This window comes from Lithobates pipiens, unplaced genomic scaffold (genome assembly GCF_037356315.1).
Source record: "Lithobates pipiens isolate NorthernLeopardFrog02 unplaced genomic scaffold, aLitPip1_a1.2 Scaffold_19, whole genome shotgun sequence".
Lineage (NCBI taxonomy): Eukaryota > Metazoa > Chordata > Amphibia > Anura > Ranidae > Lithobates > Lithobates pipiens.
The window spans coordinates 457111552-457130706 of NW_027507764.1; the positions used below are offsets into that span (position 1 = coordinate 457111552).

A 19155-nucleotide genomic window follows, 5' to 3' on the forward strand; every position below is an offset into this window, starting at 1 on the left:
TAATATTGCATTTGTAACACTTGCTCCAAGCTCTCTGTTTATTGGCCCTGTTCTGATTTTTGTCTTCCCTCATTGACGATCTCTGATAGGATATCAACTACTCTCTGAACTCTGCCTTACTTTTGACTTACAATTTGACCCTGACTATTCTGAACCTTGCCTGCCTTTTACCTGCACTGTGTTTGAACCACTCTACCTGTCTGACAACCGCAAGTACCTGTTTGCTGTGCTCAGTTCGTGCCTGCCCCACTGTGGTAGCCAGGCACTATAGAATTGTGTATAATTCCTGGGGGCAACCAGGCAGCGGTAGACCTGCTTGCCTTATGGGAAAGGGGACTGCTATAGGTGAAGAAGACTGAAGCCAGCTTTAGTGCCTGACCACCTGCATTAAGGGTAAGTGTGACAGGAAGTCAGCAGCGCTTCATAACTTTCACTACACTCTGGGGCCACTTCATTTGCAAAATGCAACTCCCCCTGCAAAGTGAATAGCCTGTTTGACTTTAGTAAACCAACCACTGTCTCTCTATTCCTCAGCTCACCCCATCAGTCTCCTTGCACATCACTTATTTACTGACATATCAATATGGATGTTACATCACTTCCTACAATTCAGTCTTTCGGAAAACCAATCTCATAATATTCATCCCACCTCCTTGTTTCCCCCCTCCCCCAACATTTCTATTACGATCAATAGCACAACTATCTGTCCCTCCCCTAATGATGGGTGTAATCCTAGACTCTCATCTGTTTTCAGACCCACATCCAGTTATTGTCCAAGTCTTGCCACCATCACCTCCAGACCAATTCTAAAGTACGCCCCTTCTTAATCAACGACACCAGCTTGCTACTCCCTTGTTATCTCTTGTCTTGACTATTGTAAATGCCTCCTTGTTGACCTACCCCCACACAGGCTATTCCCCCTACAATCTATCAAGAATGCTGCTGCCAGACTCCCCCACCTTACCAATAGCATAGTGTGTGCAAGCCCTCTCTGCCATTCCTCCATTGATTTCAAATCTTCCAACAAATACAATTCAAAATACTAACAACAACATACAACTCTGCCCCAGCTTTAACACTAAACTCATCTCAAAAATCATTCAAACCATTCTCTTTGCTCCTTCCAATACCTCTTGCTCTCTTGCCCCCTCATCACCTCCTCCCATGCTTGTCTCTAGGACTCCTCCAAAGCCTCTTACATCCTCTGGAACTATACCAACTTGTATGGCTATCTCCTACTCTGCCCGCCTGTTTGCCCTGAAAAGTCAGCTCCTCAGGGAAGCCTATCACTTGTCAACCTAACAGCTGAATTTTAGTGTTTCTGGCAACTCATCCCCACACAGTCGTTACCTTTTGTATGACTTACCTTTTAGATTGTTATATCTCATGAGTAGGGCCCCTTATAATTCACTTTTCTTGAATTGTATTGGAAATGTACTATCTTTCACAAATTAACAATAGTTAGTAATAATTAGCGTATACTTTCCTAATACAGCAATACCTCAGCTTCCGATTAACGCAGTATGCAAACAATTTTGAAAGATGAGCAACATTTTTATTTTTTATTTTGACTTGATATGTGAGTGCTGACTTGATATACGAGCAGTAAAAAGATCACAGTTTTAATGTAAAAAAAGTGGAATTACAATCACAATGTATATCCCGCATTAGGGAGTTCTGGTGCTCATCCATGTAGTAAAGCCGCTGTTGTATATATTACTATATGTGTCCAGAGGTTCGGGGGCGCTGGTTGCTCCCAGTGCTTCCTGAAAAACTCTGAGACACTCCCAGATGGGTGGAGGAGGCACCAGCGCCCCCACACCTCTGGTCACATACAGTACTGCATACACCAGCAGTGGTTGTGGAACAAATCATCTGAGTTTCCATTATTTCTTATGGGGAAACACGCTTTGACATACAAGTGCTTTGGATTACAAGCATGCGTCTGGAACTAATTATGCTTGTAATCCAAGGTATTACTGTACCTAGCTCCTTTAAGATTTCTTTGCAGCCAGTCTGGCAAAATAGCCCAAAGCACTGAAATCTTCAAAAACTCGCTTCCCTGCTAAGTTTTCTGCTGTGCTATGATTTGTGGTCTTAGCAAAATGTAGCAAGCCTAGTTTTTTTTTTTTACAGAAATGCAATAATCTGCAACAGTAAGGCCGCGTACACACGGGCGGACTGTTCGCCCAACTTTGTCCGCTGAACAGTGTTTGGGCGGACAGTCCGCTCGTGTGTGGGCTTTCAGCGGACAGTTTCAGCGGACAGTTGGACGGACAAGGTTTTTCGGAAATTCCGAAAAACTGTCCGCTGAAACCTTGTTTCAGCGAACAGCCCGCTCGTGTGTAGGCTTGTTCGTCAAACAAAGTTGCGCGCATGCTCAGAAAGGATTTTCACGCCGAAAGCTATAATGCAGTGTATAGGACGTCGTATTTTTCGTCCCGTGGTACGTGCTGTTCACGTCATCGCGCACGGTTTCAGCAAACTGTTCGTTCGTCGTGTGTGGGCATGTCCGTCCATGCTAATTTTGAGCGGACTGTTTGCTGAAACTGTTGGACGGACAAAGTTGGGCGAACAGTCCGCGCGTGTGTACGCGGCCTAACATCCTCGCAAATGAGACAAGTAAGCATAGGGATGGAATGCACACTTCAAACAACCTACCTCCTGGAACTTTGTTAGGATTACGTTCTGAAGTGATGTAGTATGTTATGTTATAGTATGTTATTTTATGTTATAAGGGTATCCCATTTTGTTCTGCATTTGCCTGCAAATATTTTAATCATTTGAATAATTTTAAAAGAAAGTCTTAAACTGTTACTAAACTCACAACAGTAAAATCAGTCTGTATATTCAGTAAAGTATGCTTGTTATACTCACTGTAGAACCTAAGTGGTTGATGCTCCGCATTGTGTAAAAAGGCTGTGATCCTGTCTTCTCTGACCCTCCTCTTCTTCCACAGTCCCCAATCCATCTGCTGATAGTACAGAGCCTTGGGGACACTCTAGCAATATACACCAAAGTGAGCATGTGCAGAGCATTTTTTTCCTGGGAAGGTGCATGTGATTTGCACATCAGCATTGTCCAGACAGAGGGTCAGGGGTCCTGCAGCCTCATAGGACAGTCAGAGGAGAATGAAAACTCCTCCTACAAGCTATAACCAGACACTGATAGAAGTCATAAGACTGCTATATACTGCTGATGAGAAAAGGCATTTTTAGCAGTTTATATTTTCTAAAATAATTGCATTTCCACGTTCTGTGTACTGTGGGAGACCAGATATAGTGAATGCAGGGTCCGGGGTTTAGTAACACTTTAAGAAATTTTGATTTCTTGTTTAGATTTACAGGCATATCTAAATATACTGTATATATAATTATAACCATACATATAATATTGTTTAGTAAGAAAGCCTAATGGTGAACCTGCCTCCGTTACTGGGCTCAGGTTTTGGATATTACCATGAAGCATCCACATGGACTTGTGTCCTATTTTTTATTTAAAATTTGCAGCATCATATTCTATTGTTAAGGTTTTCTTTGATAAATACTTCTCAAATGATTTTATTCTACAAAGGGCACATCCTAATTCAAATACAATTTATTTGTTAAAGGAACTCATTTGTGGACATCTTACGCGCCATCCTCCTCTCACTAGAAGTTCTTATTGAAGATCCTGAGCTTCAGGTTAATGGATTTATTCTAATCATAGACTGGAGCAATTTTTCCTTCAAGCAAGCCTCCAAGCTCACCCCTTCGATTCTCAGGCTGGCCATCGAAGGCTTGCAGGTATGAAGAGACTGAAATGTTTTAAATTTTATTGTGAATACATTTACAGAGAAGTACAGTGGTGTGAAAAAGTGTTTGCCCCCTTCCTCATTTCCTGTTCCTTTGCATGTTTGTCACACTTAAGTGTTTCGGAACATCAAACCAATTTAAACAATAGTCAAGGACAACACAAGTAAACACAAAATGCAATTTGTAAATGAAGGTGTTTATTATTAAAGGTGAAAAAAAATCCAAACCATCATGGCCCTGTGTGAAAAAGTGATTGCCCCCTAAACCTAATAACTGGTTGGGCCACCCTTAGCAGCAACGACTGCAACCAAGCGTTTGCGATAACGTGCAATGAGGCTTTTACAGCGTCCTGGAGGAATTTTGGCCCACTCATCTTTGCAGAATTGTCCTAATTCAGTTACATTAGAGGGTTTTCGAGCATGAACGGCCTTTTTAAGGTCATACCACAACATCTCAATAGGATTCAGGTCAGGACTTTGGCTAGGCCACTCCAAAGTCTTCATTTTGTTTTTCTTCAGCCATTCGGTGGTGGACTTGCTGGTGTGTTTAGTATCATTGTCCTGCTGCAGAACCCAAGTTCGTTTCAGCTTGAGTACACGAACAGATGATCGGACATTCTCCTTCAGGATCTCTTGGTAGACAGCAGAATTCATAGTTCCTTTTATCACGGCAAGTCTTCCAGGTCCTGAAGCAGCAAAACAGCCCCAGACCATCACACTACCACCACCATATTTTACTGTTGGTATAATGTTCTTTTTATGAAATGCAGTGTTCCTTCTACGCCAGATATACTTGGACACACACCTTCCAAAGAGTTCCACTTTTGTCTCATCGGTCCACAGAATGTTGTCCCAAAAGTCTTGGGGATCATCAAGATGTGTTGTGGAGAAATTGAGATGAGCTTTGATGTTCTTTTTGCTCAGCAGTGGTTTTCTCCTTGGAACTCTGCCATGCAGGCCATTTTTGCCCAGTCTTTTCCTGATGGTGGAGGCATGAACGCTGACCTTAACTGAGGCAAGTGAGGCCTGCAGTTCCTTGGACGTTGTTGTGGGGTCTTTTGTGACCTCTTGGATGAGTCGTTGCTGCGCTCTTGGGGTAATTTTGGGCGGCCGGCCACTCCTGGGAAGGTTCACCACTGTTCCATGTCTTCGCTATTTGTGGATAATGGCTCTCACTGTGGTTCGCTGGATTCCCAAAGCTTTGGAAATGGCTTTATAACCCTTTCCAGACTGATAGATCTCAGTTACTTTCTTTCTCAATTGTTCCTGAATTTCTTTGGGTCTCGGCATGATGTGTAGCTTTTAAGGATCTTCTGGTGGACCTTACTGTGTCAAGCAGCTCCTATTTAAGTGATGCCTTGATTGTGAACAGGTGTGGCAATAATCAGGCCTGGGTGTAGCTAGAGAAATTGAACTCAGGTGTGGACAACCACAGTTATAGTATGTTTTAACAAGGGGGGCAATCACTTTTTCACACAGGGCCATGATGGTTTGGATTTTTTTTCACCTTTAATAATAAACACCTTCATTTACAAATTGCATTTTGTGTTTACTTGTGTTGTCCTTGACTATTGTTTAAATTGGTTTGATGTTCCGAAACACTTAAGTGTGACAAACATGCAAAGGAACAGGAAATGAGGAAGGGGGCAAACACTTTTTCACACCACTGTATATAAAGTAGCTACTCCTTGATAGTGATATGTAAGTACAGATGGCAAACCATGCATGCCCAAACAATGCAGGAAGGGAAGGGGAGGCATGGAACTGTAGGGTAATTTAGAGAGCAAACAAGGGCAATGTTACAAATAACAGGATTGAACAGTAAAATCAGCTTTGTTTTTCATCATTCTTGACGTGTTTGCAGTTGTCCTCATAATGTCTGTATCCAACTATAAAGGAGCTGATCCAGTAGGAAACAAGGTCTCAACATCTATTATTGACCTCAAGTGGTATTTGTTGGTGTATGCCTCCACAGAAAGATGTATCTTGTTATTGGAAATATCCTTGGCAAACCATAGGGTGTTTTACCATGGTTGGACGATAATTGGGGTTGTACAGATACTTTGTTTGTGTTAAGAGGTAGCGGATATTTTTAAATGTCATAGTGTTCAGGAAAAAGCTTGTTCTGACTACCAAGTGATATTTCACGAAGGCAGGATAATTGATATTGTTTCTGTTGCAGTGCAAGGAGCCGGTTATGAATAAACACCACCTCTTAAAAACTTTTTGTTTTGGTTACCTTTATTTAGTTTGGCATCAAACCATTCTTTCCACATTAAAGTGGTGTTGCCACCAAAAAATAAAAAAAGTGATTAAAAATCTTAAAAAAATTAAATAATTGGGAAAAAAAATGTTTTTACTCACCTCTAAATACCTGTTGCTAGGGGGTCCCTCACAGTCTGCCTTCTTCCTTGCCCAGGCTGGTGACATCACTTCCCCTCGTGCCGCACAGTCATCTGGGACCTGTCACGTGTCCCAGATGACTGTACGGCGTATCATGGTGCTCTGCGCTGCTCGCACATGCGCAGTGGGTGCCCGGCTGTGAAGCCACAGCCGGTTTGCCCACAGTATGAATGACGGTGCCGCAAGCGGAGCGGGGAACGAGGGGGGGGGGGGGGCTTCGTTCTTCCCCGCATCGCTGGACCCTGGGACAGGTAAGTGTCCAATTATTAAAAGTCAGCAGCTGCAGTATTTGTAGCTGCTGACTTTTTTTTTTTTTTTTTTTTTAGGGGCACCCCACTTTAATGTTTTATTGGCAATGAAAAGGTTTATGAAGTAGATGACAGCCAGTTAGCCATTGTTTTGCTCTGTATCAATAGCAGACAAGTTTAAAGCGGGAGTCCACCGGGACTCCGCGTTTTTTTTTTTTTTAAAAGCCAGCAGCTACAAATACTGCATCTGCTGACTTTTAAAATAGTGACACTTACCTGTCCAGCGCACCCGCGATGTCGGCACCCGAAGCCAATCGCTAGGTCGTCTGTCGGGTCCTGCCGCCGCCATCTTGGGTATGGGAATCAGGAAATGGAGCCTTTCGGCTTCATTTCCCGGTTCCCTACTGCGCATGCGCGAATCGCGCTGCGCAATATGGACGCTCCCCGCTGCCTCTGGGAGCTGTGTGTTTCCCAGCAGGCAGCGGGGCACTTGCGGGAAGGGGCGGGCACTTGCGGAAAGGGGCGTAAGTTACGCCCCTTTCCGCAGAGAGCTATCCCGGAAGTGGGTGCATTTACCTGGATTATCCAGGTAACTGCACCCCCCTCCCCCCTGAAAGGTGCCGATTGTGGCACCGGAGGGGGGGAGGGTTCCGATGAGCGGAAGGTCCACTTTAGGGTGGACCTCCGCTTTAAGTCCAATCTGTCTTTACCCTGTTGAGATGTACTGAAAGAAACAAACAAATAAACAAGCAACTTCAAGGGTCTTTGAAAAAATATATAGCCTGTATGTAATTTAAAAAAAATTGAATAGTTACATCCTAAAAGCATGATACATCGAGGCAATCCTATAAACAATGTGCCAAAGGTGCTGCCACCAGGCCGCATTTTGGACAGTGTTTAAGGTAAGTGTAGGCAGGTTGAAATATGTTGGTTTAGCAAATAATTGGCTGGCCCAGACGGGGAGGGGGGTGAGGTTAGTTACTGCGAGCTCGGATCCCAAGCTTTTTGGTCCTAGCCAGCCCACTTGTGCTATAAAAAGCGGAAGGGTGAGTTCCAGCCATTTGGTTGGTTCTGTTCCCGCTAAGGGCTGAAGGTACTGGGGCTGCTGCGCCTTGCAGTCTGCTGAAGGCACTAGGATTTTCTGACACATCCAAGCCATGGAGAATTGCAGGATGGACTCTCACCTCATGGAGGTATGCCTGGGCAGCCACACTACAATAGTTTAAGGGAGAAGGACATCATATTGAACTGTTATGCAGCAGCTTTTTCAGTAAAGTTTCATTAACTGAATGTATTCAAAGGGTTGCATGTTGATTTTGGTGTATCAGAAGAACCAGGGTCTGTATAGCACTAAAAATTAATGCTCAAGGGTTAATTCGCCAAGACAAGGAAGAGAAGTGTAGTTGCTAAGAGCAACCAAGGACAAGTTCAAGACACCAAGCAACCAGTTGTTAGGCATGGTACCCGGTAAAGGTGGCAGGTCTTCTAGTAGCGAGGGGGTCGTTGTTCTGGCTCCCTTCTTAGCCTTTGTACACACGGTCGGACATTCTGACGGAAAATGTCCGATCGGACCGTGTTGTCGGATAATCCGACTGTGTGTGGGCTCCATCGAACTGTTTCCGTCGGAATATCCAACGGACAAAGTTTTAGAGCTGGGCTATAAAACTCTCCGTCAACATGATCCGATCGGACTTTGTCCGATTGTGTGTAGAGAATTCCGATCGGACAAAGTGCCACACATGCTCAGATCAAATTCCTAGACCAAAGCTATTGGCTACTAGCCTGAACGTAGTCCCGTCATAACGAAATAAGGTCATCACGCTACGTACGATCAGATTTTCCGACAACTTTGTCCGTGTGTATGCAACACAAGTTTCTGACAAAATCCGTTGGACAAAATCCGACGGATTTTGTTGTTGGAATGTCCGACCGTGTGTACAAGGGCTAAGTGGTCGGTATCCATTAGCAACCGGGTTTAAACCTTCATTACAGAGCTCCATGGCCTGGTCACAACGTACAGGAAGGAAGGAGTTAACAAGTGCAAGAATGAGGTCAGTTCTATGTGCATGGCGGGACCCCATAGACCTTGTGTTTCTGTCCTTGGGGGTCATAATGTATGCAATGAAGTTTTGCATACTTGCTTTAACATTGTGATATTGCTTGGTTTTAGAAATAAATGTGATACATGGTTGAACATGAGTATTTTTTCTGTATACAAGGCGATGGCATACAAAAAAGAGAAATTCGTATATATACATGCACACATCTAAAAATCGCATAGTATCCCATGGAAGTAACTAGTATAAAAAAGCCAAATGCTTATTGAGTAATGGATAAAAATGGGTTATAGGGTGCAAATGAATAACAGTTAAGGTCAAGCAATGTTTTGGAAACATGATGACATCTATATACATATGCTATATGTTTTCTCCTGAGGAGTGGCATCTGGCCACGAAACACGTCGAGCATATCAGTTCACCATGTTCCTAACACATAGCTTGACTTCAACTGTGATTGATTTGCATCCTATAACCCATTTGTATCCATTACTCAATAAGCATTTGGCTTTTTATACTAGTTACTTCCATTGGATACTATGCGATTTTTAGATGCGTGCATGTATATAGAGGACCAAGACAGCAATAAGACATCACATTTTTCTACATTAATTTTGTATCCTGAAATATCCTCTATTCATCCAAGTTATTTCTCAGCTTGGTTAGGTCCTGATCTACCTTTGATGTAAACACCAAGAGTTCATCAGGTAATAAAGCTGTCTCCTATCAATGAGAGATAACTACATAAGGGCTCCACCGCAAGGTTGAAAAGCAGAAAAGCTAAGGAACATCCCTGGCAGTGCCCTCCTAAATTTGTGTGTGGGGAGACAGAAAACTGGGAGTATGCATTCTGGTGTTCAGAGATTTATACATTCTGGATAGCTAGTGGTACACAAATGCCCAGTCGGTCCGGGACCCTGAAAAGCCAAAAGTAAAATACATTGTCAAAAGGTTATTCTATGTCTAATGAACACAATGCATTTCAGGGTGCTAGATATGCTCTGTGGTGTTCCAACACTGCCAGAACTTTTCTAATATACATTTTATTTATAGAAGGGATCTATAGAAGGGAACTTTCTAAACAACGGGCCTGTGGCCATTGGGAGTAGGGCCCTATTGTTGGTGTCATTGGGCCCCATTGTTGGTATCATTGGGCCCCAATTGTTGGTGTCATTGGAAGGAAAAGTGCCCCCTCTTTGATGTCATTGGGATGACTTCTGCCCCTTCATTGGTGTCAGTGGGGAGAGTTATACCCCATTGTTGGTATCAGTGGATGAAAACGTGCTCCAAGGGCCAGATATGAGCAAGCAAAGGGCAGCAGTTTGGAGACCACTGCCTTATAAGAAGCACTTACATGTTTTTTTTTCATTAATGCTGAAATCATAATTACAGGTACAGGTAGAATATTATTTACTTGACGATTTGGATTTGGAGATTTGCAGCTTATTTCTCTTGTAATGTTTTAAAATAATATTACACTTTTATTGTAACAGCTCTTTGTAGCTCAAGCATACTAATATTACATGTTAAATAACAGCTACAATATCTCTTAAGTTACCAGTTTTCCCTATGAGCTCCAGTGGTCATATTTGGGCAGGGCAGAGCTGATCCAGCTGTGTCCTGTCTCCCACTACGCAAACAGATACCTATTATAGGAATCTATTGATTGTCAATATAACTGCAAGTTAGATTATGTCAATTGATCTGTTGGTGTCAAAAGGTGCAAGCAGATACTGTTGCCTTTTGCCTTGAGGGAGTAGAGTAGTATGGTAAATCCAAAAAACACCTTCTTCTTCCACCAGTAAAATTAACAACGTTGTCAAAAGTTAACCCATAACATGCAGTCTTTTATTCTACTGCACTCTTTTGTCACTAAATGGAATCTTCAACATTGAAATATTATTTTGCCTCTCTGCTACTGTAGGAGGTTAATGAAGGTGGGTTATGAGTGGTTGTCTGGACTGTGTGTGTTTTCAGGTGACTTTTGATAAAGTTTTGAGTTTTATTGGTTGAAGGGAATGTGCTTTTTGTATTTACAATAACTGAATTGTGTGTGTATATATGCATGTATATATGTGTATGGGTGGGACACCATGGCAACATCCTCAATATTACAGGCAGCCCTGGTATAATAGCTCCTAACCACTTTGGGGGTACTTTAACACACTGTTTGTATTTGAGAGGGCACTTTGATAGGCTATCTTACCAAAACAGCATTTGATAAGGGGGGGGGGGGGCTGGTAGGCAGTACAGGTGCCTTTAGTAACCAGGTACCAGGTCCTCATTCCAACTCTCTAGGGTTTCCAGATGGCGGAGCCAGGTGTAGAGTCTCTGCACTATTCCTCATCGACCATAACCCCTCCCTATCGCTAAGCGCACTGTCCCTAGCCAGTAGGGATCTTGTCCCTACACTATCCACTTTGCAAATGCAATCCAACTGCAGTGGGAGAGTTTTATGTATTAGCATTACCCTCACTAAAGATGGCCGTGGTGGTGATTCAGTGCAGCAGCATCCAAATGGACAGTTGCTCCCCTAATGACACCTACAGAGGAACAAAAGCTTCTCTCAACCTCTATGCCCTCTGCACAAAGGGCTGCCAGAACATTGCTGCCTACAGAGGGGAGAATGAACAGCACCTGTCTACACGTCGCTGTATATTTTTCTGCAATAAGAAAACTGAAACATTTGTAATACATGGTTGAAATAAAAAATGCTTAATAATTTCTAACCTGCAGTATAGCAAGCAGGCCTTGCTTTTTTAGGCCTTGTTTCAAGTGAGAGCACAGGGTTTCCTGCACCGAATCTGACTGTTTTCTAGAGGCTATAAAAGCCACATTACACAGTTAGAGAATTACATGCTGGTAATCAAATGCCTCATTGCTAGAACAATGCTGACATTTTACACACAATGTTTTTCTTTACTGCATTCTAGATTATTTTTTATTGCAGTAGTTTTACTCAATTGATCCTCTACTTAGCTTCACACAATATATGCACATTATTACTGAGGTAGGCCATAATACACCACAAACTGCATTACATTGCAGTGTCCAGTTAATGGCTGGTACACACAGGGGTTGATTTACTAAAACTGAAGAGTGCAACATTTAGGTGCAGCCGTGCATAGAAACCAATCAGCTTCCAGGTTTTATTGTCAAAGCTTAATTGGACAAGCTGAAGTTAGAAGCTTGTTGGGTACCATCTACAGTTGCACCAGATTCTCAGTGCTCCAGTTTTAGTAAATCAACCCCAATGTGTTTTGGGGATTTCCTTTCTCCTAGATATGCACAACATTCCGCTTTGGAAGATATCCAAAGGTACCAGTGCATAGACAAGAAGTAATTAGGTCAAGAACTATACCCTACTTTGCAGGGTTACATCTTACTTTTTACCATGTGAAATGATAAGTTAGGTTAAGTCAGTAGTTCTGTCACCTCTGAGTTAGCCTATTTAGCATCTTCTGGACAATGGTATACTGCACATTGTGAGGGCACACAAAGGGTGCATAATATGGAAAATGAAAGATAGGAATTGCCATGGAGGTTTACGGTCAGCTCTTCTTTCAGGCATTTCATAATTTAGCTTCTCTATGTCCTGGGATTCTACGCCTTTTCCTGTTGCTTTCTGTAGAAGGAGCATACTTCTACAAGGTTACATTACATCATTATTAGAACAGTTTAAATCAAGAAATGTCTTTAGAGGCAAAATGTTTTTTTTTTTCAATAGAAGTTTTTATTAAACAAGATAAAAGTAAAGGTACAAAATAACAGAACCGTAGCTAAGGAAAGTACAAAGTTCCAGATATAGCTACAGGCAATACAATTCGTGTAGCATGACCAAACAGAATATAACTGAACAAAGTATCAAGTGGAATCTCTCAGCAAGGTCCAGGATATAAGAGCACAAATTAGGTATAAATCCACCAAAGGCCTAATTTCTGTCAGCTCTGGAGTAGCGAAAGTGAACTAGAAGAGGGAAGAAAGAGGAGGGGGGAGAAAATATATATAAAAAAAAGGGGGGGGGGAAGGAAAAAAAAGGGGGGGGGAGTTAAACCCCCACGCAGGAGAACTCGCGTAGTCCCATTAAGGTGCCAAGGCAAGGCGCGTCAGGCAAAGCAGATCTACAGGTCTACTCTCCAGACAGGGAAGAAAGGAAGACAGGAGCCCCACGGGTCCAAGACCAAGTCTCACCCATTTGTCAACTGTGTGAACTTATCGGAGAATTTGAATTGAGGCAAAATGTTTTTATGTTTTCAATTGCCCATACAGTCAACTCCACCACTCAAGATTCTTATCACAGAATGTGACTTGTCTCCTTCTCCTCTCTTCACTTGAAGCGAATCTGAATTATGGCTTATGGTGCTATGCCCAAAAAAGGCAAAAGAGTAGTTACCAGTATTAGCAGTGATGACCATGCACTGATTTTTTACTCATTACTTACTTACCATGCCTAACTAAAACTAACTAAAAAGTAACTAACAATAACTAAATAACTTAAAATAAAAATCTAGTCAAAATACCTACACATTTCAGCCCATATGGTCCTTAATCATGGCTACCACAAACAATCTCAAACAATATTAAATACCCACCCCTCCCATGCACTAGAGCAGGGACAGGTAATCAACCTTTAAAAAGGGAGAAACACAACAGGGTTGTCCTGATACCACTTTTTAAGACCAAGTACAACAGTGATACTTTTTTAAAGTACTCGCCATTACCGATTACCTATACTTTTTTAATGTGATGTGACAGTTTTCAAACCACAATGCGGACTAATGATATCTTCTTTATAATTGATAGATGGCACTGAAAGGCAGCACTTATGGGCACTGATAGGTGGCACTGATGGGCAGGCACTGATGGGTACTGAAATGCAGCACTGATTGGTGATTGCTGGCTTGGTATAATAAATTACATAAATGATTAGAGGAAAGGAAGGATTTTGCAATTCTATATACAGCATTGGATACCAAAGCAAATACAACCAACTATTTGTGCAATAATGTAAAAATAAATATTGGAATAGATATTAGTAGATGCAACCAACTGCTAGTGCAAAATATGCAAGTAAATATTGAAATAGATATTATATAGGGTATGGCAACCCTATATGTGTAAATACATATACGTGATACAAAACATATAAGTATTGAAATTTCTGATCCCAAAAACCCACAAATGCTGATGGGCACGTAAAATAAGAATCAGTGACATACACCTATGATAAAAATAAACATATAAAGTATAAAGTATATAAAGTATATAAAGTATAAACACCCAGTGTATGAGCAATGAGTCCGTATAAAGAACAAGAAGGGGTTAACGTGAGACCAAAATAAAGTCCTCTGGGTAAAAACCACACTAATCCTGGAAATCCAAATATGGGAGCAGTTATGTTCAATCCACCACCAACACACGATAAGATTTACTGCTTACCAGATATGATTGACCCCCCACTACAGAGGGTCACACGGGGCTTTATAGGGATGGACGTCACTTCCAACCACAAGGTAAAGGGGTTCCTCGATGTCTTCCTGGCTTCGCTCTTTTAGGAACTCTTGGGAAGAAAACTCACTCCCGGACACTCAACTCAGTAGTCCAAACAGACTCAGAGCCAGGGGCATCAAAACCATAGGAAAAAAATAAAGCTCAAAATAGTGTAAAACCCTTTTTATTTTAAGGTAAAAATATAAAAATACACTTACAAGTGTGTAAAAGAAAAAAGCGCCTTAAGTCCGTGGCGCCGGCCGGACACACACGGACAAACTCGTTCTCCTGGAACCCGTCACAAAACCGAGGTGAATGTAGCGCACCGCTCAGCCCTACGCGTTTCGCAACAAAATTGCGTCATCCAGGGGCACGAGCGGCACGCTGTGTCACCTCCATTTATATGTCTCTAATCATCTGAGCCTCACTCTGGGCACCTGGCTTTTCCCGCCAAAACCGTTTTCTTATTTGCATGCATGTGACATAGCGAAGCCGCAGCTTAATATCCTCACAGGAATTTCTTTATATATTTACACATTTACACATTCACATTCTTAACCTTAGCGCAGTTATTTTCTTTTTTCCTATATACAGCATTGCAAAAGCCTTAATTTCCTCTCATCATTCATGTCATTTATCCTATAGTATATGCTGCGACACCCGTCTTGGTACACCTTGCACTCGGACGCAGTATGCAGCAGAGGAAATCTTGTTAAACACAGCCCAAGCTGTATGTGCTGGGTGTAACAAGATGTCCGATGCTGGCTTACTGCGGCCAAGCGCAGGCTGTACCAAGATGGGCATTGGACTTTTCAACCTCTGACGGAGACATGGAATGTTACTTCATTTACTGAATTTGACAGCTCCTTCACAGATTCTGATGGAACATGCGGCTGCACCCTGCAACCCCTGTCCCGGCCAGCTTACCTAGTTCCACTTCTGCCAGCCTGTTGAGGACTCGCTCTCTGCTCCGCCCTCTCCTTCCCGATGACTTCCGGTTGCGAATGTAACGCCGCCTTATTCCCAGGTATCAAATTAGGCAGCGGGAGCATTCGTGCGAGTACAAGTACTTGCGCAAATGCTCGGTATCTGTACCGATCCCGATACTAGTATCTGTATAAGCCTAACACACAATAGAGGAGCTCATAGGGAAACCTGGTAACTTCAGAGATATAGCTATGATTTAACTTTACGATATTAGTGTGCTTGTGCAAACACATATGGATCTATTAAATGTATACAAAAAAAATATTCATGAAAATATAAAAGATAAAGTATGTGCCAATAGCACTTATCCAAAGTTATAATAAATAACTCCACAAAAAAGAAGTGTCAAAACCAAGTAAAAAAATCTTAACAAAAAGAGCACAATATACAGAGGTTGGGGGGGAGCAAGACCACTTAAAGAGGAGCTCCAGTCTGGAAAAAGAAATTAAAAGTCAGCAGCTACAGTAGTATAAGGACACTTAGGCCGCGTACACACGGGCGGACTGTTCGCCCAACCTTGTCCGCTGAACAGTGTTTGGGCGGACAGTCCGCTCGTGTGTGGGCTTTCAGCGGACAGTTTCAGCGGACAGTTGGACGGACAAAGTCTTTCGGAAATTCCGAAAAACTGTCCGCTGAAACCGTGTTTGAGCGAACAGTCCGCCCGTGTGTGGGCTTGTCCGCTGTACTTTCGAAATGAGCGGACTGTTCCCGCTCGGAAAGTCCGCCCATTTCGAGCGCGTGTACAGGTAGGCGGGGCCCGTGAAGGAGACGTCGCGGGCTCCGCCGCCTGGAATGGGCTTAAAGGGGAACCCCAACGCCGAAAAAAATCGGCGTGGGGGTTCCCCCCAAGTCCACACCAGACCCTTGTCCGAGCACGCTACCCGGCCGGCCAGGAAAGGGGGGCGAGCGAGCGCGCCCCCCCTCCTGAGCCGTACCAGGCCGCGTGCCCTCAACATGGGGGGTGCCTTGGGGAAGGGGGGGCCGCGCGGCCCCCCCACCCCAAAGCACCTTGTCCCCATGTTGATGAGGACAAGGGCCTCTTCCCGACAACCCTGGCCGTTGGTTGTCGGGGTCTGCGGGCGGGGGGCTTATCGGAATCCGGGAGCCCCCTTTAAGAAGGGGGCCCCCGGATACCGGCCCCCCACCCTATGTGAATGAGTATGGGGTACAATGTACCCCTACCCATTCACCTGTGAACTAAAGTACAATAAAAAACACAACACAGAGAAAAAATATTTTATTGCACAGCTCCGGGGGTCTTCCGTCTTCGGGGGTCTTCTCGCCGGACTCCTCCGCTATGTGTGTGTAGCTCTTTTGCTAGCGGAGGAGTCCGGCTTTCTTCCTCCCCGCCGCCGGCCTCTTCTCCCGACTTCGGGGGTCTTGTCCCCCTCTTCGGTTCTTCTGCCGGGCCACCGCGCCTGGTCCGGTGGCCCGGTCTTCTGTCGCCGTCTTCCGTTCTTCTGTCGCCGCCTTCGGTTCTTCTGCCGGGCCACCGCGCCTTCTTGTAGCTCTTTTACAGGCGGTGGCCCGGTCTTCTGTCGCCGCCGCCGCCTTCCGTTCTTGTTCTTCTTCTTGTTCTTCTTCTTCTCCTGGAGATGTTGACTCGACGAGCTCTCCGGCCGGAATGCCAGAGCCGCGCTGTGCGGTCACTTATATAGTGACAATGGGGCGGTGTCACATGGTATATGTCACATGGGTTGGTCACATGGTGACCCCGCCCCCTTACGATGTCATAGTCCCCATGTGACATCAACCCATGTGACCAACCCATGTGACATATACCATGTGACACCGCCCCATTGTCACTATATAAGTGACCGCACAGCGCGGCTCTGGCATTCCGGCCGGAGAGCTCGTCGAGTCAACATCTCCAGGAGAAGAAGAAGAACAAGAAGAAGAACAAGAACGGAAGGCGGCGGCGGCGACAGAAGACCGGGCCACCGCCTGTAAAAGAGCTACAAGAAGGCGCGGTGGCCCGGCAGAAGAACCGAAGGCGGCGACAGAAGAACGGAAGACGGCGACAGAAGACCGGGCCACCGGACCAGGCGCGGTGGCCCGGCAGAAGAACCGAAGAGGGGGACAAGACCCCCGAAGTCGGGAGAAGAGGCCGGCGGCGGGGAGGAAGAAAGCCGGACTCCTCCGCTAGCAAAAGAGCTACACACACATAGCGGAGGAGTCCGGCGAGAAGACCCCCGAAGACGGAAGACCCCCGGAGCTGTGCAATAAAATATTTTTTCTCTGTGTTGTGTTTTTTATTGTACTTTAGTTCACAGGTGAATGGGTAGGGGTACATTGTACCCCATACTCATTCACATAGGGTGGGGGGCCGGTATCCGGGGGCCCCCTTCTTAAAGGGGGCTCCCGGATTCCGATAAGCCCCCCGCCCGCAGACCCCGACAACCAACGGCCAGGGTTGTCGGGAAGAGGCCCTTGTCCTCATCAACATGGGGACAAGGTGCTTTGGGGTGGGGGGGCCGCGCGGCCCCCCCTTCCCCAAGGCACCCCCCATGTTGAGGGCACGCGGCCTGGTACGGCTCAGGAGGGGGGGCGCGCTCGCTCGCCCCCCTTTCCTGGCCGGCCGGGTAGCGTGCTCGGACAAGGGTCTGGTGTGGACTTGGGGGGAACCCCCGCGCCGATTTTTTTCGGCGTTGGGGTTCCCCTTTAATCCCATTCCAGGCGGCGGAGCCCGCGACGTCTCCTTCGCGGGCCCCGCCTACCTGCACACGCGCTCGAAATGGGCGGATTTGCCTCCGCCTTACGTGGGCGATTCCGTTCATTTCAAAAGTTGAGCGAACTGTTTGCCCAACCTTGTTCGTCAAACAGTCCGCTCGTGTGTGGGCAAGTCCGCTCATGCAAATTTTGAGCGGACTGTTTGATGAAACTGTTTGCCGAACAAGGTTGGGCGAACAGTCCGCCCGTGTGTACGCGGCCTTACCTGTCCAGAGATCCCACAATGTTGGCACCCCGGCCGATTCATCAATTGGCTTTGGGTGCAGGCACCGGCATTGTAAGCAATGGAAACTGGCAGTGAAGCCTTCATGCTTCACAGACGGTTTCCTACTGCACATGCACATGTCGTGCTGCACTTTCTGAATGGTCCTGCCATCTTCTAGCACCTGTATGTGTCCCAGAAGGCAGCGGTTAGGAAGGAGGAGAGGCATTTATTTGAAATCTGCCTGGCATTGACATAATGAGCACTGTGGGTTCTCAAAAGGCCCACATTCTGTAGGAAGCATGCAGTGCACTGTATTAAATAAACATAATTTGATCAACAGTTGATATAATGTTTAATACTGAATCTTTCACCTGTGACAAATGAAGAAAACTCCCTAGTAACCAGACTGAGCCTATAGCACTTGCATGTGTTAATAAAGGGTAAGAACCGAACATGACAGCAAGGTTATAGAAGTCTTCTTAGCAGAAAAATATCGGGACAAGAGATCCCAGAGTGGGAGCCCGGTAAAATGTAGCTGTTTATCCAAGTTAAAGTTGAAGTAAACCCTCCTATCGTTTTCAGTCAAGGAAGCTGCCATCTTGGCCTCTAATAATTCTTCAACTGCCATAATGCTGCACATGTGATCAGTTATGACACCAGCCATTGGATGGTTTGAATGTTTGGTTGAGAGCACAACCAATGTGAAAGTTAGCATTTCCGGCATGCCGGGAATGTAAGTGTTTTTTGAAACTGGGTTTACTCCTGCTTTAAGGATCAGAGGGCTCTTCTTGATAATATCTATAATGTGAACATTTTCTTATTAAGGCCCCTATGGGCTGAAACGCATAGGCCTTTTGACTAACGGGATTGCTATGTACAGTAAGCCTGCAGCGGCTTTGTGCAATGGTACCAGTGGTCTTCCCACACTTATTTATTTGGGTCTTGGAGGTTGTAGCCTTGTATTCGTGTGCTTTCTCTGGAATTATAAGTATGCCTATGCTGTGTGTAATAAATATATTATTAATTGACAGCTTTGTCTAAAATAAATATATTTCAATTTTCTTTCTTCATTTTCTAATAATATTTTCCAAAAAAAGGTCATTTTGTGGGTGTTTCCACTCTCCCGGTACTCCAGGGCCTCTAAAAATGTAATAGGCAGTCAGGAAATTAGATGCATACTGTAGTTTATGCCCCTAGAAAGCATGTAAGAGCTCCATGGATTTTGGGCTCCTCTATATGATT

The 19155-nt window shown here is 44.6% G+C and overlaps 1 protein-coding gene across 1 annotated transcript in view; it reads left to right on the plus strand.

Annotated features, from left to right (window-relative positions):
• Positions 1 to 19155, plus strand: part of CLVS1 (clavesin 1) — a 180643-nt gene that overhangs the window by 89103 nt on the left and 72385 nt on the right. Inside the window, exon 3 of the mRNA XM_077492774.1 lies at positions 3611 to 3785. Coding sequence (XP_077348900.1) covers positions 3611 to 3785 — 175 coding nt within the window. The remainder of the gene's footprint in view (positions 1 to 3610; positions 3786 to 19155) is intronic.